Source organism: Alternaria atra (assembly GCF_907166805.1).
Source record: "Alternaria atra isolate CS162 genome assembly, contig: 25, whole genome shotgun sequence".
Taxonomy (NCBI): Eukaryota; Fungi; Ascomycota; class Dothideomycetes; order Pleosporales; family Pleosporaceae; genus Alternaria; species Alternaria atra.
This window is the reverse complement of record NW_025091323.1, coordinates 2,720,173-2,741,430: the sequence shown is the minus strand read 5'-3', so window position 1 is coordinate 2,741,430 and position 21,258 is coordinate 2,720,173. Positions and strand designations below refer to the sequence as shown.

At 52.3% G+C, this 21,258-nt stretch overlaps 6 protein-coding genes across 6 annotated transcripts; 4 read left to right on the top strand and 2 right to left on the bottom strand.

The window, feature by feature from the left end:
* Positions 1-426: 426 nt before the first annotated feature.
* Positions 427-3,312, top strand: ALTATR162_LOCUS5956 (uncharacterized protein; the record flags this gene model as incomplete). Its single annotated transcript, XM_043313576.1, has 6 exons — positions 427-522; positions 576-1,289; positions 1,335-1,577; positions 1,627-1,980; positions 2,026-2,781; positions 2,830-3,312. 6 exons carry the CDS (start codon positions 427-429, stop codon positions 3,310-3,312), a joined length of 2,646 nt encoding a protein of 881 aa, XP_043169511.1.
* Positions 3,313-3,959: 647 nt separating this feature from the next.
* ALTATR162_LOCUS5955 (uncharacterized protein) lies at positions 3,960-5,989 on the top strand (the record flags this gene model as incomplete). Its single annotated transcript, XM_043313575.1, has 5 exons — positions 3,960-4,013; positions 4,072-4,208; positions 4,429-4,851; positions 4,911-5,529; positions 5,693-5,989. 5 exons carry the CDS (start codon positions 3,960-3,962, stop codon positions 5,987-5,989), a joined length of 1,530 nt encoding a protein of 509 aa, XP_043169510.1.
* Positions 5,990-7,574: 1,585 nt separating this feature from the next.
* On the top strand, positions 7,575-9,173 carry ALTATR162_LOCUS5954 (uncharacterized protein; the record flags this gene model as incomplete). The annotated part of the gene is made up of 1 exon (XM_043313574.1): positions 7,575-9,173. The coding sequence occupies one exon, from the start codon at positions 7,575-7,577 to the stop codon at positions 9,171-9,173; it is 1,599 nt and encodes a 532-aa protein (XP_043169509.1).
* A 709-nt stretch (positions 9,174-9,882) lies between these two features.
* On the top strand, positions 9,883-10,634 carry ALTATR162_LOCUS5953 (uncharacterized protein; the record flags this gene model as incomplete). The annotated part of the gene is made up of 3 exons (XM_043313573.1): positions 9,883-10,095; positions 10,153-10,332; positions 10,386-10,634. 3 exons carry the CDS (start codon positions 9,883-9,885, stop codon positions 10,632-10,634), a joined length of 642 nt encoding a protein of 213 aa, XP_043169508.1.
* A 752-nt stretch (positions 10,635-11,386) lies between these two features.
* ALTATR162_LOCUS5952 (uncharacterized protein) lies at positions 11,387-15,761 on the bottom strand (the record flags this gene model as incomplete). The annotated part of the gene is made up of 9 exons (XM_043313572.1): positions 11,387-12,842; positions 12,902-13,037; positions 13,090-13,310; positions 13,806-13,814; positions 13,864-14,332; positions 14,383-14,821; positions 14,870-15,127; positions 15,175-15,506; positions 15,608-15,761. The coding sequence occupies 9 exons, from the start codon at positions 15,759-15,761 to the stop codon at positions 11,387-11,389; spliced, it is 3,474 nt and encodes a 1,157-aa protein (XP_043169507.1).
* A 964-nt stretch (positions 15,762-16,725) lies between these two features.
* On the bottom strand, positions 16,726-17,982 carry ALTATR162_LOCUS5951 (uncharacterized protein; the record flags this gene model as incomplete). The annotated part of the gene is made up of 1 exon (XM_043313571.1): positions 16,726-17,982. The coding sequence occupies one exon, from the start codon at positions 17,980-17,982 to the stop codon at positions 16,726-16,728; it is 1,257 nt and encodes a 418-aa protein (XP_043169506.1).
* Between the last annotated feature and the right edge of the window lie 3,276 nt (positions 17,983-21,258).

Here is a 21,258-nt window from a genome sequence, read left to right as displayed (position 1 = left end):
GAGGACAGGCGGGTGGTGAGAGCGGCGGGGATATTGATGCGTGTTATCGACGAGAGCGGTTGGAGTGATGTAGTCGGTGGCGGAGGCAGTAGGCAAAGGTGAAGGCGCGGCGGCGATTATGTAATGATCTATGGCACCTGCATTTCTGGCGTCGTCACTCAAACGACACAGTCAGGCAGGACGGGGTGAAAGATGACTGTGCGGGTACAAGACGACGACTAGTAGCAAGGCAGCTAAGTGGTGAACATTTAGGGTGCAACGCGCCCAGACGCGAAAGCATGTGAATAGCCGGCGTTTGCTCGGGGTGGCCCTGGCGACGTCACTCTCGGCGAGGCTGTCGTCCAGGGCTGGTGAGCACTACTACCTACCTACTGTGTCTATTCCCAGCACCTAGAATGCGCACATGAAGACGTGACATGCTTCCCAATGGGTGCATCCGACTCAAAACTCTCCTTCAAGCAAGGCGTCTTTCGCCTGTCTGAGCCCAAGCAAATCCCCGCCGACGATGCTTATTGGACCGGCGTATGCTCTGCTCTTTGCTCTCTATGCTGTTGCTGTGCTGACCATGGCGCCAGTTCTGGGAGCTGCCTGAGTCGACCGAGGATGTCTTCTCGCTCTTCTCGCCCGCAGACATTCGCCGCACCCGCGACAACAACCTCGCCAATCTCGAGACGCTCATCCTCGCCGTTACCTCGCGCTTGATCGTCCTACGCAATCACCCCTCTTTCCCCGACCCTGAGCTGGCCCCGGAGCGCGATGCCCTCAATTGCATACGGGTGCTGACGCGACTGCTGCCCTTTTTGTATGAGGCTGATCATCTAGAGACATGGGAGGACCAGTTCTTTTGGGCTGCGCGGCGGAAGCGCAGTCGGCGGGGCCAGCTGGTGCGAAGCGAGATCATCTTCGACGAGGCCGACCCTGAGCAGACGCCAACGGAGAAGGAGCCAGAGTTCGAGAAAGCCAAGCCGCTGGCCGAGGAGATCATCGACACGCTGATTGACCTGCTCTTCTTCTCCGAGTTCACTCTTCCCAAGGTCGCAGCAGGCAAGAACAAGGTCACGTATGCGATATGGCAGAGCGGTGTGGGCTGCAACACGCCTGTCGCCTCCACCAAGGAGTTCGAGAGCAACAGGACTGAGATTCTGCGCTTGCTGCTTACTCTAGCCAGCAAGTCCATGTACATGTCGGCGGGTGTGCTCCCAGTCAAGGGCGTCAAGGCCATCACGTACATTGCGACATGTCCCGATAAGCAGGTCGTTCTGTCTGTTCTCTGCTCCCTCTTGAACACAGTGAGTGCCGCCGTATGTTGCAGTATACACTGCTGACCCTTGCAGACCCTCAAATACAACCCCGCTACATGGCGTGTACCATACGATCACGTTGTCTTCAAGGACCAGAGACAGGTCCTGGTCACGTACTGCCTGCAATTGCTCCTCGTACTCATCCTGTACCCTATACCCGAGTCTGGCAACGGTCCAGCACCCAAGAACTTCTTCCGCCATTTTCTTGGCCGTCTGCATCGTCCCCAAGACTTCCAGTTCCTGGTGGATGGCATGACGAGGATACTGAACCAGCCGGTATGCGACACACATACTATACCACTTTCTTCCTGCTGACACAGACTAGCTCCAAGCCAACACCTCATACCTGCCTGGCAGTCACAAGTCACTAACCTGGGCACCCGAAATGATCATGCTCTTTTGGGAAGCCCTGCAGTGTAACAAGCGCTTCCGCTCCTTCATCATCGATACCGACAGAGCCCATGATTTCGTCGTGCTGGTGCTCTACTACGCCATCGATCAACGCAACGATCCGTCAAAGCAGGGCCTTGTGCGTATGTGTATCTTTGTACTCCAGACGTTGAGTGTCGAGCCACAATTCGGCAAGAGCCTTAATAAGACGTTTGAGGGACAGGAGTCACTCCCAGCTAGTATACGGATACCCAACTTTCATGGCACCTACGCCGACTATGTTATCACGGTATGTATCACGCTGAGAGATAAATACATTTGCTGATCGTGTCAGTCCATCTATACCCTACTCACCACTGGTAAAGGCAGGTTAGACGCCATCTACCCTGCGTTACTTGCAATCCTCAACAACATCGCGGCTTACGTCCAGAACATCGGACGCGCCTCGAGCTCTAAATTGCTCCAACTATTTGCGTCCATGTCATCACCTAGTTTCCTTTTCGCAAACGAGAACAATCATACTCTTCTAAACTCACTATTAGAGGTTCTTAACGCTATGATCGAGCACCAATACCAACACAACCCGAATCTGGTTTACGCTATTGTACGATCGCGGAAGAGGTTCCAGGCACTGAGAGACTTCACCCTAGAAAGCGGGCAGGAAGAGATTGAACGCCAAAATCAGCAACGCAAGGAGGGTGGCGAAGATCTTACACGCACTAGCTCTATCGACAGTCTCAGAAGTCCTACGGTAGCCAGAACACCTACTTTGGGGAACGTACCGGAAGAGGATAGTGCTTTCGCCATTGGCGACGATGACGATGACGACTCGGATGCAGAAGATGCACGACCTTCAGAGCCATCAAGGTCTCCAGTGCCGTCGCAATCGGGCGCTTCTAGAAGCGCGTCGATAGCGTCATCTGTAGAAGACTCTGTGCCGTCTCAGGTAAGAGGCATGTCAGAGAAAGCAAGAGGCAAGATGCCAGTAGGCCAACCTGCTTTCTCCCGGCAGAACAGCATGACCAGTCTCCATAGTGCAGCTGGTCCAGCCTTCGCCACCAATGAGTTCTTCACACCATCAGTCCCCTGGGTAAGACAGCTCTACCTCGATAACAAACTTGTCTAACCTCATTCGCAGTTGGAAGGATGGCTTTCGGAACTACCGCTACATACCATACTTATGCTAATATCAGAGCTCGGTCCAAAAATGCCTAGCTCAGGTAACTCGAATGACACGGCAGCAGCGTTGAAAACCATTCGTGAGACTGGGGTACGCGGAATCGAACCTTCGCCTATCAGGGTGCATCTCTTCGAATGGTCAGCCTTGTCTCTGGGCTGGTACGAGTCGCTACTCTGGGGGTTCGTTTTCGCGGCCGAGATGCTCGTAGCCAAGGGTACTGCTGGGGTTTGGAACAACACTAGCATACGATTGTTCAAGGTCCAAGAAGTTGGGGCCACGGCTCCTTCACTCCTGCAGCCAAGAGGCGCTGTAGATGCGGTAGGGAGTAATCTTGTGCAGCGAATTGGCTCCCTCAACTTGCGCGGAGTTACAACTCAGGCTGCGCAACGCTCTCCAGCGAGCAGCGGTAATGCCGGCGCCAACACAGTTAGAGATGTGTAACAACATGCCGCGACCATGCTATTCCAGCCACATGGCAAAAATTGGCCACAGCTTCTATCGTGTTGAGAAAGTTATTTGCGCCGTGAACGCTGATTGGTGTGCCTGAAATGCAGGTTAGGCCTTTTATCCTAATTGGGAGCCTGATGTTTGTCGATCATCTGTTGGCTGAACTGCACAGCCACAACACTCGCCACATGTCGGCAGATTAGGGATAGATAACCAACGAGAATGGATTGAATCTCTACAAGGCGCTTCTAGATCTTTTTCATGGCTTGACAGTGAAGCGAAACGCGCAAGCTCCAAGCCATCTCTGACGTGCCTCAGGACGATCTTACCTTGATATGCCATCGCGACAAATGATAGTGTTATGCGCAAGTACCCCATGATTATGTAGTGCTGCCGCAATCTAATGGTATACATTTTGCTACTTCGCACTGATGTATGCTTTGATCAATCTCTGGTACCGAGTCTTAGCGAAAGATACCACGCCCCATGTGTGGGAACAGGGCGTTCAACAACCCAATCAGGACATGCATGACACTCCACAAAGGCATGTATACCGTACTCTTACCAAGATATTACATGAACTTACAATGGCAACAGGGAGAAAAGAAGGGCACCCCAAGATCAAACTTTAGAACCATACCATGGCGGCATCTGCACCCCACGATGATGAAGCCATCACGACGTATAGCATGCATGTGCGTGTCTCGTCACCATGTACCTATAAAGTAGCCAACTGACACAACAGCACAACAGGTATCCGCCAAGTACCTTGAGCTTACGAAGAAGAAACTCAAGTTGACGCGTTTACCGCGCGAGCTTGAGTTACCGGATGAGAGGAGATGGGAGCAGGGTACACCAAAGAGTGTGCTTGAACCGCTCCTAGACTTCTGGTATGTTGGCTTTTACTACTGTTTTCGGGATTGTATATACGTGAATAGGACAAGAGGAAGGTTGACTAAGAGATACATTGCTCGATGGCAAACATGACTTACCGCTACGCCGTTTTACAAGCAGTGAAATGGGTTCACTCCAACTAGAGACTAACTGGCTGTTTTTTTTCTTCTGCCTTTACTTTCCATCAGAGTTTCACACACACTGACATCTGCATAGGCTAGAAGGCTACGACTGGCGTGCGGCCGAATCCCGCTTCAACTCCACCCTCCCTCAATACCGCACCACCATCACCATACCCTCGCTCACCTCTCCTAACACCACAAAACCCCTACGCATACATTTCGTGCACAAGCGATCCAAACACCCTAATGCCATACCTTTACTTCTCTGCCACACATGGCCCTCTTCGTTCATCGAGGTCCAACGTGTTATAGACGGATTAACGGACCCTCACTCACTGCTGGGTTATGATGAGAGTGCACAGCAAGCTTTCCATGTCGTAGCGCCGAGTATACCCGGTTTTGGGTTTAGCGATGCGAGTATGGAAGAGGGTTTTGGGTTGCATGGAACGGCCGAGGTGTTTCAGAGGTTGATGGGGAGGTTAGGATATACGCAGTTTGTTGCTCATGGAACGGGATGGTAAGCGGAATCTTTGTTAGCATTGGATGCGATGGTGTTTTGCTGACGAAGTTTACTAGGGGGTTTAGTGTATGTCGCGCGTTGGCACTGGGACATCCAAAGAGTTGTCTGGCGGTGCATACTACGAATCCTTCGTTTGAGGAGCCGAAGCTGAAGAGCGGACCCATGCGCTATCTGAAGTATCGTGTTGCCAAGTTTACACGGGCAAAGGTGCCGTTGTTGAGCTTTGGTTACGTACCTGGCGAAGTACAGACATCGTCGAAGAGTATGGTAAGAAAAGACCTGACAACACAGGATGGGATGCTAGGTGGAGAACCGCTAGGACCTACACTGCATCGCCTCTACTCGCTGCGGCCGCAGACACTGGCTTTCTCTTTGTGCGACTCACCTGTTGGGTTGCTCGCTGCTCTGCTCGATGTCATCCATACTAGGGATCTTCCACAACGTCCGCTTTCATCGTCGCGGTCGAGGAGTCCGTTTCTTTCACCTGTTGAGCTGGAGATGCAGCTTGGTGATGAAGAGCAGGAGGAGCAGGACGAGTTGCGTTCAACATCCACGGCACGACCTGAGGATACGACGAGCCCAGGAAGAGTGAAGGGCGATGGGAGAAGCTACACCTGGAGTCCGACGGAGGTACTAAACTTTACGATGTTGCAGTGGTTACCTGGGCCTGAAGCGGTATGTTACCTTCTCATTTGTTTGACGCATGGGTGTTGAAATGGCTGGGAGGTACTCGCGCTGTTTGTGACGCACTTCTGTCGGATATTCGCTGAAGGCTATCACGGTCCATCTTTGAGTCTTTCATCCATCGTCCTTTCCGCTGACGTCTTCCCGCAATTAGGCCCTCCGCTGGCTCCGCCGCGCACACATTGACGTGCAATCCCCCTCATATCAAACCCACACATCCACTCCACTCGGAATCTCCACCTTCCTCCCTCCTAACAGCAGTACCGCAACGCCACTCATGTGGGGCGCGAGTTCCTGGGACATATCCTGGGTGAAGCGCCATGCCGGTCGCCCTGCGACGTTACCAGGCTTCGAAGCCCCGGATGCGCTGGTGCTAGATCTGAGGGAGTGTTTCGCGATGATGATCGATAGAGGGAAGGTCAAGTTGGAGATGCCTGTTAGGGAAGGTTAAGTTGTAATGAGTGTTGATTGAGGATATAGGTATATCAGGCTTCTTGTATGCGTTTGGAGCTGAAAGTCAGATGGTGTGCATGGCGTTTCGGCCCGTGGTTATGGGTTACTGGGAGGATGCTTGCTGGTTGCAGGGGCTGTGCTGATGCAATAGGGTCTGGCATCCTTATGGAAATGTGATATACATGTATATGCAGCTTTGTACAATTGCTTTTCCGGACGATATAATCAAGTCAGCTATATCAGATCACGCATGTTTTCGCGTTAGTCATGGTAGGTGACTTGTTGTAATAATGCAGAGCCGCGACAATATTGCTGGGATACCTTGGTGTACGAAATTGTATAGAAGGATGCACCATATGCCCGTCGGGTACTGAGTGACAGCGTAAGGCTGTGCTGGTGATATTAGGTACCGAAGGTACTTGCGTGTAATGCCGTGGAGATGTTCTGCTAGACCCCGCAAGGTCTAGTCTAAAAGGACAGAGGTAGCATATTCCCTGATGCATATAGCGGCAGCCGATCATGGCAGCAACCCAAGTCGGACCTACTCATGTCGTGTGTCAGGCACAGGGTGGCGGATGGGATACCCGCACACGACTTGGCCAAGTCGGGTGCAGTGGCAGACGGCGGGGCGCTCCAGCCACTTGGGACAGGCCAAAGGCGGTGACGTCTCATGCGAAAACACCGCACTCGTTAAAAATCGTGTCGCGTGAAGGCCCGAAGCTTCCACGACGTCGCCCCAGCAGCACACCCGTTAAATTGCCCTAGTGAAGTTTGCATTCACTGCGCACAGTACGTCGCTCTCCTGACACTCTCAACACGCCCATATCCATCTCGCCTACAGCTCGGGAGTAACTTGACAAGTTGGCCGACTCACTCACAGGCAGATTCTATCAGCGCCCAACGCCATTGCATTGACCTTTTTGCTCTACGCTCCCCACCAGACTTATATCGTCACGCTGGCAGACCTACTCTTCTCCCTCTACACCACTGCCTAGGCTACTGTAGCCCGCAGATTGTTCATCGCCGCCCACTTCGGCTCTTCTATGCGTCGAGAGGACCTGGTACGCTTTCTGTCCAAGCCTGCGAAGTGAGTCGTTGTCCTCCGCGTGAAGCAGTGTGCAAGACATCCAAACGGCCAGCGCTGACCTTTACAGGCCCCGATAATACCCGCTACGCCCCTTCACCCACCACCCAATACCATACCCTTTTAAGCAGATCTCCTCGTCTGCTGGACCCGATACTTGCCCAGGGTATCGGAATCTGGTATCGCGAGGACCCTCACGACTGCCACCATTTCCCGGCGAAAGGCTTCGTTTATTCCCCTCAACGCCCGACCTCCCTAACATCGACTACGGTCGGTTACCCTCTTCTCCATAACCTGCTGCTGGCACACGCCAGCCTCGCCTACTCTTTGCGACCCGTGGGCCAATTCTTCTCAGGCGAGCACCGCATTGCTTGTCTGAGCGAGATTGTGCTGCACATAGCTTCATAGCTAGCCACCTCTTCCACCCTCCGTACAAACGCGGCCAGCAAACACACCTACCATATCCGTCCCGTGCGCGCGACAGCCACATAACCTAGAGATGGTTGCTACCGAGATTCCTCAGCACTACACTGCCTCTCCCTCGTCGCATATTGGCACCCCTCATTTGACCATCAACAAGGAGGCTACTATCGATCTCGACTCTACCAACTCTTTCGAGGGTCCCGAGAAGCTCCTCGAAGTATGGTTCAGCGCTTCCGCTACTGAACTGCCTGGACAGGCCGGTCCAACTGGACTGAAGAAGGTGTCGGCGGATACCTGGAAGGACATGCTCGATCTGGTCAACTGCAAGGTTCTCTCCGTTATCGAGTCTGAACATGTCGATGCCTACCTTTTGTCCGAATCGAGCATGTTCGTCTTCCCCCACAAGGTCGTGCTCAAGACCTGCGGAACTACAACCCTGCTCTGGGGCCTCAGTCGCATGCTGGAGATTGCTGCAGACGCCGGCTTCCCTTACGTTGCCCCCAAGGCATCCGGCATCGCGCCAGCCGCCACACCATACCGCGTCTTCTACAGCAGGAAGAATTACCTCTACCCTGATCAGCAGCGTGGACCCCACCGCAGTTGGCGTGATGAGGTTCGCTACCTCGACGACCGCTTCCAGGGTGGCAGTGCCTACATGATTGGCAAGATGAACGGCGAACATTGGTACCTCTACATCACCGGTCCAGACACCAGCCTTACTCCCCCTCCCAGCCCTGGTGAGGAGAAAGCTGCGCCTGACACCGAGACCAAATTTGTGAGCCACCCCCAGCGCATGTTGCGCGAGCAGGCCACCGACGAGGAAGAGGACGAGACTCTGGAAATCCTGATGACCGACCTCGACGAGAAGAACGCTCGTCAGTTCTATCTTGAGGACGCAAGTGCGGTTGCGGAAGGTCGCTACATTCAGAGGGCTCGTGAAGCTCGCAAGAACGCCATCCAATCTCTCGGCACCATTGCGGAAGAAAATGGTCACAGCGAGAGTCTCGGCGGCTCTACCGTTCTCAATTCCGCTGCCAACACTCACACCTCTGATGACAGCTTCGACGTGTTTGAGCAGACGTCTTCCGACCACTCTGGTTTCAACTCTGAAGAGGAGCTCACGTTCCCTGAGGAGCTGACTACCGAGGGTCATGCGCTCGGCACTGTCGTCTCTGAGCATTGCGGATTGGCTGATGTTTACCCCACCTCCAAGTACCCTGACGCTCGCATCGATGCCTATCTCTTCACGCCCTGTGGCTTCTCTGCCAACGGTGTTATTCCTGCTCCGGGCGGTGCTCCCAACGGCTCCAAGAAAGGCTCTGATGCTACACACTACTTCACCGTACACGTTACACCAGAGCCTCAGTGCTCCTACGCCTCCTTCGAGACTAACGTGCCTGCCCACCAGACCGGCAGAGAGACTGCTGACGTGGTCGAGCATGTAGTCGGTATCTTCAAGCCTGGCAGGTTCAGTGTCACCCTCTTCGAGGCCAAGCCTACTGCCGATGAGATGCCTGGCAAGAATGTCGAGAAGGCGAAGAGGATGGAGACAATTGCGGGATACCGTCGTGTTGACCGCATTGTGCATGACCTGGATGGCTACGACCTGGTCTTCAGGTACTACGAGCGTGACGATTGGAAGGGCGGAAAGCCCCGGCTCGGTGAGATCTTCTAGGTGGGCCGGCGATGAAGTTTTATTGTAGGGCAGCTGTATGTTTCTAGGTTTTGCGGGTATACTTGTTGCGTCTTTTGTGTAGCGTAGCGGCACAGTCACTACAATGTCTAGCCGGCGTCTTATAGTTTGTTCGATCAAGTTTCTAATCAGAGTCCGCTTTCGAATTATATATTTCATCTTACACACCTTATCTCCACCTCCTGTCTTGAGTGTTTATTCCTTCCCTGTTGAGGAGATGCAACTGGGAAATTCCCAACTCCGCACATTGTCTATCTTCCCTTGGATTTCCCCTACTGCCACCGTCACAGCGGTACCAGTACTTGTGTCTGTTTGCCTAATCATCTCCGCCCGTTGCAAACGCAGGAGAAGCACAGCGCCAGCCACTCGCTGTCGTTCCTCTAGACACCGTTACCTAGCTCTTATCGCTCCTAGCATACCGCCCTTTGCCTTTACCTATACTCGTCATCCTCTTGTTGTAAAGGCGGGGTAGGTAACGCATCTACCATATTAGGGGTAAGAGACGGATTCCCATTTATCTGACCGCCTGCAGGAGTGGTAGTAGGCACTATATAGGTTTGTATTTCGTGAGTTAGAGATTTAGTTCCTTACACCCTACTCATCAACTCTACCACAATACCACTACAGCAACAACAAACTATTCTCTTCTCCTCCCTTCTTATCTCCATCCGCGCAAACTATCAACATCAGAATGTCCTCTACACGTCCAAAGCGTTCGGCGAGGCTTTCGAACGGTGACATGAGGTATACCCCATTTGTTGACGAGAGAGGTCGGCAACACGAGCCTGTAGATAAGAGCCGGGATTATATACCGTCAGACGGTGAAGACGAAATTCCCACCCTGTCACCTCCGTCTCCAAAGCGCAGGAAGATACAGGCGAGTGTGACTGTTCGGGGAGCACGAGTGAGTAACTAAGAAGACATCATCTACTGCATAGAAGTACTAACTATACACAATCAGGGCGATAGTGTGGAGGTCCGGATACCCCCACGCGTTGCACCAGATGTCGCACCTACCATTCCGACGAATCGCGCATCACAAGACGCAAACATCAGCCGTGAACAGTCCAGGATCATGTCCTCATCTGAGCTAAAGGAAGCAGCTCTTGCCAAAGAGAAGCAAGAAAAGGTCGAACTTGAAGTACGCATTGCACCTCTATTTACATTTTGGTCTTCATCGCTAACAAGCAACAGGCTAGATACGATTACGATTTCGACATCGTCGATTCTACAGGAAAGAAGCGCTGGTTTATCACGTGGGAGTCGAAGAAGACCCCACCAGAAAAGGTTTACATGCTCAAGGACTCAATTCCTTATGATCGTCGCCTGTTCGTTGAGTGGGACAAGTTGTCCATGGAAAACAGGAGAGCTTATGATGATAGCTTCAAAAGCTATCTTGACGCCAAGATGCCGGGCTTCACTTTGAAGCTGAAGAAGAAGTAGGGCAGTGTTTTTCTTCAAATTCCGAGTTGGTCATCCGGTCAGACAACCTTGTTTATTCCCTCCCCTCTATCTATGTTATGAGTTGCATGTTAGCCAGCGAGAAAAAAAGTCTCTTCATCAAGCCGCCCTTCCTGAGCGGCAAACTGTCTCCTGCATCAAGACCACCTCTCTACTTCAGTTTCTGCGAGGGTCTATCTAGTTCTACTTTATATATTAGTCGATCAAAAGTGCCTTTACCTATTCTGCATCTGCAGCATAACTTGTCCAATTTTTATAAGACATGTGTGTATCTCCTTCTTCCTTTACATAGAGGAGGTGATGTTAGCGAATAGGCCTAAGCTGCGGTGTCTGAGCAAGGACTGTCCTTTGTTATCTGCCGTGGAGCAAGGCGGTAAAGGACGGTTAGTAATGCTGTAGGCAACAATGCAATATACTGCTTTATACTGTGAATAAGAGTACGTCGTTATATATTACAGTGAATCACGCTGAATTACGTCGACTCGAATTAAATGACACATAATCAGGATGATGTCCGTTCTAGGGATTGGAAGGAGATATCACGATTCAAGATGAACATGCGACTTGCCGTAAATATGCGTTACTCTGCTTCACTAGGACATGGGAACGCGGGTGACCGTCATATTCACGAAAAGGTTGAAAGAAAATAATAGCTTAAACCCTCACTCATACCAACGAAATTATGACGAAATCAATCATTCCGTGACATATCCGATCGACTTCATACATATCTATCATACATTCTCCTTTCCATCACCACCGTTCATGCGCGCAAGTGCCTCCCTAACCTTTGCTACAGCTTCCCTCGCTGCCTTCCTCTCAGCTACACTTTCATCCTCAACATACTCCTTTCCTCCGTTTTTGATGATGAACCTAACCCTCTCCTCAGTACCCTTCAGCGTGCGTCTCCCTTCTTCTCTCAGGGTACTCTCCCATGCTTCTCTGGCACCTTCCCATAGCTTCTGCATACGGCGAAGAGAGAATGTAAAACCTAGTGCTGCGACAGCCGAAGCTTCGAAGACGGAGAACGAAGACACGGACACCCAGAGGAGTGTTGATGCAGCGGAAGAGAGCGAAGTTGTGCTGAAGGTTTGTAGGATGAGTCGTTGAGCGAGAGCCTGTAGGGGTGGGACGGTATCATTGATGAGTTCTGTGCGAGCAGCGGCAATGTGATCGGGCCATGGCATCGGCTTCCGGACGTTGGTAGAGAGGTCCGTTCGCGGATTCTCTGCTGTCGGTGCTGTTTCCTGCGTTGTCACCTCGGGAATGTCGGCCACGGCAAGGTGTTGGACGTCATCTGGAAACCCGGCTTGGTTCATGCGGCCGGCGAGGTAGATGCTGTTCTTCTCCGCTGAGACGAGCCATCGCCGTTCGAGGATCTCAGAGCTAATCATTGTGACGTCGTCGACACGCCAGAGGAGCTTCCACCAAGCTAGCTTATGCCAGTTCTTCGCCATGAAGGCTTCATCGAGCTGGTCGCGGAGCTCCGCATGAGACTTTTCGGCCCAGGTCTCAAGATGGCCAACGATAGACGTTGTAACATCCTGTTCTGTTGGAACGGAAGCCAATTGTTGTAATCTTGCAGCGTCTTGTTTCGTGATGCTTGCTTCTACATCATCCACTATAGAAGCAACAAGCGTCTTCATCGGTGGCTTGATGGTGTCTGTAGCCTGGAGATCTTGAACCAACCACTCGGACAGTGTGGGCAAGCCGCTTTTGAACCATCCTCGCTCGTAGATGATGGAGTTCTGGATCGATTCACGGAAGCTGTTGAGTGCCTTTGCGCCGACTTGGATATTGATAGGGGCGCTTGCGGCATGGGTGTCTGACTTTGGCTCTTCCGATGGCGCAGGGAGGTCAACAGCCATCTTGACCATCTCCTCCACATTTTCCAGACCATTCGCCGAGAATCTTCCAAATGCAATTGCGCTGTCTAACCCTTCCCCCAGTACCAATGTCTTATGCACCGGGTATGGGACGGGTAATCCTCGTGCAGAAGTAGCCTGGAGCTTAGGAACAAGCAACGATTCAGTGGAGCTCTCTGTTATCATATGAGGTACCGACTTTGCAACATTGACGTTGATGGTAGAGACGAGGACTTCTAGATTGTGCGACTGGAGCGTTCGTGAGGGTATCGAGAGGACCTTGTAGAGCGGCGAAGGCGCATGTGCATCGGGGTCGTCGCCATATCTGTGCAACAAGAACGTTAGCTAATGTCGTACATGCTACGGTAGTTGGAGAGCACATACTTTAATAGTACCGCTCTCTCGTTGCCATCACTTGTCTTCACGAGCTCCTTCTCCCACTGCTCCTCAGCACTTAGCGGGTCTGCAAGCAGTAACCGCGCAAGCTGCTGTGCACTCAATTGGCTGTTCAAACCGAGAACTGTCTCTTGTCAGTTCCCAGTTTCTTGAATCGTACTGCGCATATACCGTACCAGCAACTCTCGTCACAGCATCCTGCGCCGCCAGACCCCGCAATGCCAATTGCAGTCTACTTATGTTGACATGTGTTTCAGCGACTCCACTGAGCGCTGATAGCGCATCATATAGTCCCTTGTTCCGGGGTGGGATGTGCGGGCGCAGATTTATCGCGGTCGGCGAGACATGTGTCGATGCGGAGCGCACGCGGAGGTTCGTCGAGCGTGGAGTAAGGACACTGCGACAGCGACGCGCAAGCGGGAGCCGATCAATCGTCCCTGTCTTGCGGATGATCGTCAGTCGCGGCACTGAGGCCACCCATGGAGGCATCGGGCTTGAAGTTGAGCATTGCTGTTGAATTGTCCATGTTGACGTATGTCGGCAAAGCTAGCTTCGGCCCGGGTCCGTGCGCAGTCTGCTCACATCACGCTTGCAATTTAGGAAGTTGATGTGCCTCGATTTGATAGGAATGTGATTTTATTTGATTCAATGAGAAGTCAACCCCCTTATGATTGAGCAGTCGACCGACAAATTACTACCGTGCTTCGTAAGGTGATGCCTCTAGGTTACGCTGGTCCACATACGCCTACGTGGTATACTGATGACATTTGGTGGCCCGCCAATACAGAAATCAAGAACCTAAACATCCTGCTGTGTCATAGCTCGTCTATCAGCTTCACTCTCGGATCGCGAGCGCTTGAATCGCGCCTAGCTTTTCCGGCTGCGTCCCGACCCAGATGACCTATATCTGTTAGCAACTACACGACATGTCAAGTTGTGAGTATACTTACATGCTGATACGCCTTGCGACGGTGGCGAGTCCTTGATCGTTGTCTGCCTCTTTGGTGGCCTTCTCGAGAGCCTGCTCTCGGCTAACCTCCTGAGACTTTCGTACCTCTTCGTGGCTTGGCGGGAGCCTCTCGTTCTGTAGATCGACCTTACGCGCGTCCTCGAAGCTGTGAATCGCCTGTTTGATACCTTCCGCACCAAGCATGAGTGTACCCGCAGGAAGTCGACCGCCCGACGCTGTCTTCAGCTCAGTAACGCGCTCAGACTCTTCACGCAGCACTTGGAACACGCGGGAGAGTCGACCAATAGCCAAAATCTTGTTCTTGATCGCACGTCGCTTGAACTCGGTCGAATCCGGATCGAGACTGGAGAGAGGAGGCGATGATGGTCCTGATGCCAAAGAGCTGGGTGTCTCTTCCTCGAGTTCCTCCTTAGAGCAGGTGTTCAAAATGGCGATGAGCATGTCCGTAACTAGAGCTTGTTAGTCTAAATCCTCAGCGTAGATGATCGCTCCTGCTTACTCTTTTCACCAACGAATGGCAATGACCATGTGAAGACGTCCATGAAGTTAGGCAGCCAGTAGGGATGCGGTGTGCAGTTGAACTGTCGGATGTTCATGACATTGTTCTCGTACTTGAGAACCGCAGCCTTGTTGTTGTACACGTCGAGGTAGTTTGGCGCACTGAAGATTGTCATGACACTAGGGAAACCAGTTGTCCGTGTTTTCCTGTACATTCGGTATCCGGCATCTTGGGCCTCGTGCGCGCGGATGATCGACAAGAGGTTGTTCTTCTCGAGGAAAGCGCACGCGGCGGGGTATGAAAAGAAGTATGAGCATCCACGAACGTGGTTGTGAACGAAGAAATCGTTGGTCTTCTCCTGACCAAACTCCTCAAGTGGGTCGGCCCAGAGAATGTCGCACATGAGGCCGTGGGTGGGTGGCTCGCGGAAACGGTCAATCTACAAAAAAGTTAGAAATGACGCTTGACGGAGAGCAGTTCCACATACGCTCTTCAAATCATCCAGAGTGTGTAACTCAGGGCTCAATCCACCGTGTATGCACAAGAACTGCTTGTTCATGACGGCGGCCAGCGGCAATGCGCAGAACGAGTCCATACATGCTTCGTATACGGCCTCGGAGTACTTGTGCTTGCACTCGAGCTTGAAAGTGAAGTAGTCGGTCAAATGGCGGCACTCGTGGTTTCCTCGAAGTAGCCAGAGCGTGTTGGGGTACCAGATCTTGAGAGACCAAAGGTATAGAACGCACTGCGAATGTCAGCCAATACATAGCGGCCGTCTATCTCCCATCCTACCTCTATACTGAAATAGCCGCGGTCGACGTAGTCGCCCAAGAAGAGGTAGCGCGTCTCTGCTGGGTCGCCACCAACTTCGAACAGCTTCATGAGATCGTAATATTGTCCGTGAACGTCACCGCACACAGTAATGGGTGCGTCCATCTCCAACATGTTGGGCTCCGACTTTAGAATCTCTGTGCCCTTCTTTATGATCCATAGCGCCTGTTGCTCGGTCAAACGACCTTCACGGTAGAAGTGCTGCTTGAGGAATTGGATATTGGGCTTCGTGCGATCCTGGGGGGAGAAGAATTGCTCATCGGTGGGTGGGTGGAAGGCGGGTGCTTGTACGTCTGGCGAACACGGCACAGTTAGCTGACTGTATTCCTCTGCAACGTCGCAAAAGCGCATATCATGGCTAGAAACCAGGCCAGGGTGCATAGACTGAGCATACCTTTGCATACACGTTCCTGTGTGCTCACTTGGTTCCCATCTTCCATAGTATGCAGGGTGAAGTCGATCTCAGGGAGCGGCTTCTTCTCACGGACAGCGCGAATAGCATTGTCAATGTACTGGGACTGGTCGACGTCCTTCTGCTGGTTCTCCATGTTGGGCAGTCTATGCAACAAGCCGTAGGGTGTGAGCACAAGAAGACGGTGGAGGTGAAGGCAGCAAAGTAGTGGGGCGAGCGCAATGACCGCTTAAGCTTGAGTGGCGGCGGCGTGCGAAACGAAGGCCTCGGCGCGTTCTAATTTCTGGGGCCTGACAGCACGAAAGAATAGTAGTCGAATGGCCGTAGGGAGAATTGTCGTTTGGCTCGTCGCGTGCTCGGGTGTGCGCTGGCGACAGGAGCTTAGGGCTGAAAGTGGGAATCAGAGGGGAGGTCGCCGCCGGTCCCCTTGGCTGTTCCCCGTGTGGCTGCTACCCAATCAGAACCCCGTTATCCCAGGGACGTCATAAACCGGTGAATAGCCTCGTGCTTCGTCTTGGCTACCAACTTCGTTGTCGCAGTTGGTAAGGTTAATCGGCCTTGACATGGAACAGTTGAACTCGAGATCATGCACAAGACGATTGCAAGAAAAAAAAAAGCTCACCGTTGACATCCACGTTGGTGCTTGCTGGAGTATTGGGATATTCAGAGCATATTCAGGACATCAAGCAAGCCACGAAGATCAGACAAGAAGATAGTTTCGTAGAACGAAAGAGTGTTATATTTGGTCTTGTACAGTAGGTACAGGGTATATTGCACTCGTAGACACGAGGCTGATCACAGGGCTTCTCTTTAGGCAAGATAATAGGGCATGCCGACCCGATCTAGGGTCGGACATGAAAGAATGTATGTAACAACAGTAAATCGCAAGGAAAGAAGTCACGGGCCGGACCCAAATGGTATCTGACAACGTGAAGAGGTATATGAAGAAAAGACCCAAAGCGCAACCCATCCCATGTGACGACCCAATCGGCAGGTGTCCCGATCCGTGTCCCAAACTCCAAGTATTGCATTTCGTAGCCGACGGCTGAAGGTATGAGAGACTGTCTACGACGTCCCAGTAACCATGCAGAGCACGACTCTTAGACGAAGAGAGACGAGCCGTGGCGGCGGTGGAGGTGGGCGCGAGGAAACTTGGCTGATCGCTTGAGGGAAGCGGAAGCAACAACAGCACCGGCAGAGCAAGACATGCCGTTGGCGAGAGCTTGGGGAACAGCACATCCGCGATTGCAAAGGCCGAACTGGTTCTCGCCAATGCAGACAACAGCGCCATCATTGTCACAAGGGGTGCAGTCACTGCCGCTGGCAGGTGCACTGGGAGTGCTGTTGTCTGGTACCTGAGGAGCTGCGCTGTAGGCCGGTTGCTCAGGAACGCTGCTAGGCTGCTCAGCACCATAGGTAGGAGTAGGTGCAGCAACAGGGGCCGTAGGCTCAGCAGCAGGGGCGGAAGAAGCACCAGGAGCGAAGACACCACCACCGTTGGAGGGCAGAACAGCGTATCCAGAGGTGGCAGCAGGAGCCTCGCTTGATGCGGGTGGTGCAGCGTAACCAGAAGTGGCGGCAGGTGATTCACTCGCTGCGGGTTGCGAAGCTTCGGGTTGGGTAGGTGATCCCATCTGTCCGTTGCCAGCGCCCATCTTGGTCATCTGGTCGCATCCTGCACCGGTAAGAGTGTCACCCAGAGCTGAACCGTTACCCTCAACAACGCTTTGGCCTGGGTTGGGATAGTTGAAGTCCTCGTTCTCGGCAGTGCTGCAGGAAGTATCGGGTAGGTTAGCGACGAACATGTCTGGGAGACTGGAGAAGGCGGCGGAAACGCTAGCAGTTGAAGCCTTGCTTGATCCATCGCCGACTTGAACTGGAGCACAGTTCATGTAGAATTCGCGGTTGCCGACCTTATTGAGCCAAGTCCATGCAAAAGTGTAGCGACCATCTGGGATGTTCTCTGGCATAGTGACAGGGAAAGTGGCTGCTCCACGGCCCTCAGGTGCCTCAGGCAGGTTGCCCGATACATTCGATGGGCATCCGCCAATAACACTGTGGATGACCTTCCACTGAGATTGCTCGGTAGGTTCAGGGTCAGTGGTAAGGGAGAATTGGCATGAACCACCGCCGTGTACAGCAGAGCCCTGGAAGCTGATGGTCTGGGTTTCGCCAGCATTCCACTGGTTCATCTCAGTGATGTCGTACACACCAGAACGTTGCTTGCAAGGGAAATCGCCAGGGGCCAACGGAGAGCTGGTGAGTGTATCTTTGCCGAAAGGGACCGGGTTCAAGATGGTCATATGTGCAGTAGCACTGGCAGCGAGCGCCAGGAGGATGGTGGCCGAGGAAAACATGTTGATGTAGAAAGAGTGACGTGAGAAGTAGATATTCTCGTTTGGATATCGCTAGACCTGCTGAGCGATGGAAGGAATGTGGTGGCTGTAGTTGTCTTGAGTTTGCGGATCAAGTAGTACTTGATATAGACGAGAAGAGTGTGGAGTCTAGCTCTTCGATAACGCACAGCGATTGTAAAGAATGTGATCTGCCACTGGCAAGATGTGCAAAGGCAAAAGAAACAGAGAAGAAGTTTGGTACTGCTGTGAAAAGCCTGTGATGAGAAGAAAAGCAGACGGAACCGTGTTAGGTTATATAATGATGGTCGTTTCTACCCACATGGCTAGCCTGTGGCGGTCGGGAGGGACTCGAACAGCAGTGCAAGGACTCAGGAGCCTATGCCCGGCGGATCATCGTCAAGATGCATAGGCTATTCGACGAAGCAAGGCTTCTCTTGCAACGGTTGACGAGCTTCTTTCGGCTGGCGTCCCCCTCCCGGTTTAGCGGCAGGGGGACGAGCACAGGATAAGTGGTGTAACGTCAAAGTCTTGAGCTCTCGGCAGGCACAATACCGATGCCATTGGCCATGTGGTCATGACAAGAGCATTGTCCATGAAACAAAAAAGCGGAGAGCGACTTAGTTAGGAAAGCATTGGTGCGAGGCTATGGCCAGGGGCCCGACGTCAGGTTTGAAGTTTGTGCCGGCGGTCTGTGTGTTATGCAGGGGAATGCCGCATCCTGGCCTATCGATAACTCCATAGCTGGAAGAGCTAGCTATGGTGTGGAGTGGCGATCGCTTGCTAAAGCTGAAACGATCAGCATCCTTCGCGAAAGTTGCTGCGGAGCCTCCCATTGGCAAGCGTACTCATCTAGAGGCACACCAGGCGTACGCCCATGGCTTGTCTGATAACAAACCACGTCGCACAATCGCGGCTCTTCGCAGGTTACGCAGAGGTTAGTTACCGCCGTGTTTGCGACACGGGCGCCGGACTGGATGCTAGAGACTGAAATGCTTTGGGCCGTCCATCATGACAAAAAACGTTTTTAATTGCAGGTCTTACGGGCGACAGGCCGCGTCGATGTCATCGAACTTCATGCGTCCCGACCTGGGTATCCCTCATGCGCAAGGTCTTTTCTGGGCCTCCACCTTTTAGCCGTCACTTCTGTTACTCTCAATAATATTAGACCCTGATTATCGACAGTCTTCGGTCTATGCATGGTTCATAGCGGCGAACGCTGCTAATCTGGGAGATCGACACAATGCAATGGTCGTGGCCTCGTGTCTTGCTGGCTGCGCCACATCATGAGTGACATGCTTTCGGAGTCAGCGTCGGTGAAGACGAAAAACGTAAGTGTGGCGGATCCAGGAATAAAAGGAGTGTGGCTGTGGCGTCTGGTTACGTGCATATCGTGACCCGGCGGCCGCGACCCGTGGGTCTCGCTCGTTACCGACCCGCCGTCAACATCAGCTCGCGATGGAAAAGCGCCGTCGCCTTTAGGCCTCATCGCTCCAGTGATTGATTGGCTGTACAACAAGTGCAGCTTGTTTCACCAAATTGCTCACGCGCAAACAACCCACAGATGATGGACTGGCGGGGAGCCAACGTTGCCGGGCATCCCTTTCCTCCTAAAAGCTGATCAGTGGGGACCGAAAAGGCTTGAAAGGCTTCGTTTCGGATGCCCCATAAACTACGGGCATTGGACCATCCAACATCAACTGTGAGTTTAAGAACGCCAACAGCGCGAAACAAAACAATAGCAAACCTTTCTCGCTACTATGCCTTACTGACCATGTTGTTGCTGCCGCCCAAAGGGTGCCAACTAGCGCAGTTGGTGCTGGATTTTTGAAGGCTACTGAAACCTATCAGGCGAATGTAAAAATTTGTGAATGAGACATGCAGAAGCCAGCGATGACAGCCGTTCCCCTCTCATCTTGACTGTCGGACATGGTAATCACGGGGAAAGGGTTCAGGCAAGAGGCTCCTATGCCTCACATGCTAGCATGTGATGGATGGTCACCCACTCTTTCCACGAAACACGACTCAAACCACATTTCTTTTCACACCTGCCTTTTCTCCAAAGACTAAATTATTCTTTCATGTTCCATAAAGATGTACCTCCGGCAGTTCCAGTAGTCTTCCCCGAACGCACGAGCTTTACTACGCGTCACCATTCTCCACAACTAGTCGATCCCAAATCTCTTTTCTACGGCTCGGTCGACCATGAACTGCAAGAGCGGGCTAACAGTCAAGTCGCAAGCCTCGACGCTTCTAGTCTTTGCACATGCCAAGTCGAAAGGTAGTCGTCATTTCCGACACGACCATTCACAAGAGGGCGAAATGGTATTCCCGCAGAACGTCGTTTTAGTTAACCATGTCATGGAACTTTCAACCACTGAACGAGCTCACTAACACATTCTAGACTATATGTGATCCGACACGTTCGTCGCGCTCTTTCAGTGCCAACACTTTCTTAAGCAGTAACTCTCTTTCAGCGCCCATCCCACGTGAACCTCAAAATTTCCAGCAAAGCTAGCATTCAATCTTCTCAACACGTCCAGGACTGGTACGCCATTTCCAAGCTGCAGTCTCCATACCCTGATGCAATTTCCTTTATGTGCAGACGGAACGTTGACAGCCGCATATCCCATGTGTCTCCTTCCAGTTGGAGCACTAGGCGCCCGCATGTTGAGCATAGCTTGGTCTGCTACCAGCAACGCTATCCCAGCACCTCGAAACCTGAGCGTACATAGTCAGAGATTGCCTAACCACCAGATAAAGCGGCCTGTAGCGAAGGCCCGTAGGCTCTCAGAACGGAACGGTCGGTATCTGCGATCACTGGCACGACAGAGCCGGACTTTCTGTCTTGTCGCCAGACTTTTTACCAAACACGTAGAGTATGTACTACACTTAACTAGGAGGTCGCTTTCGATAACCCCCTTCCATGTGGCAAACCCTATCTACTTCTGGCGGCTCGTCCGACACACAAACAGTGCAATATCAGTTTTACTCTGTTCAGTCATCTTCTTCGGTGCCTTTGAAGTTGCTTCAACATGAGCGATCCCAAAACCGTAGTGCCCTTCAGCCGCAAACGAAACTAGAGGACAAGCCCATCACATCCATCTTCACATAGAAGAATATCATTGGTAGTATAATCTTACTGTGCACAGGGTTCGAATTCCTCATCTTTTGGGCGGTGAGGTAAGGTTGCAGTTTCGGAAATTGGACGGGTCTTCTTACTTGACGTTCTTCGGTACTTACGTTACTTTTTCATAGGCGGCATCCACAACCTACTGC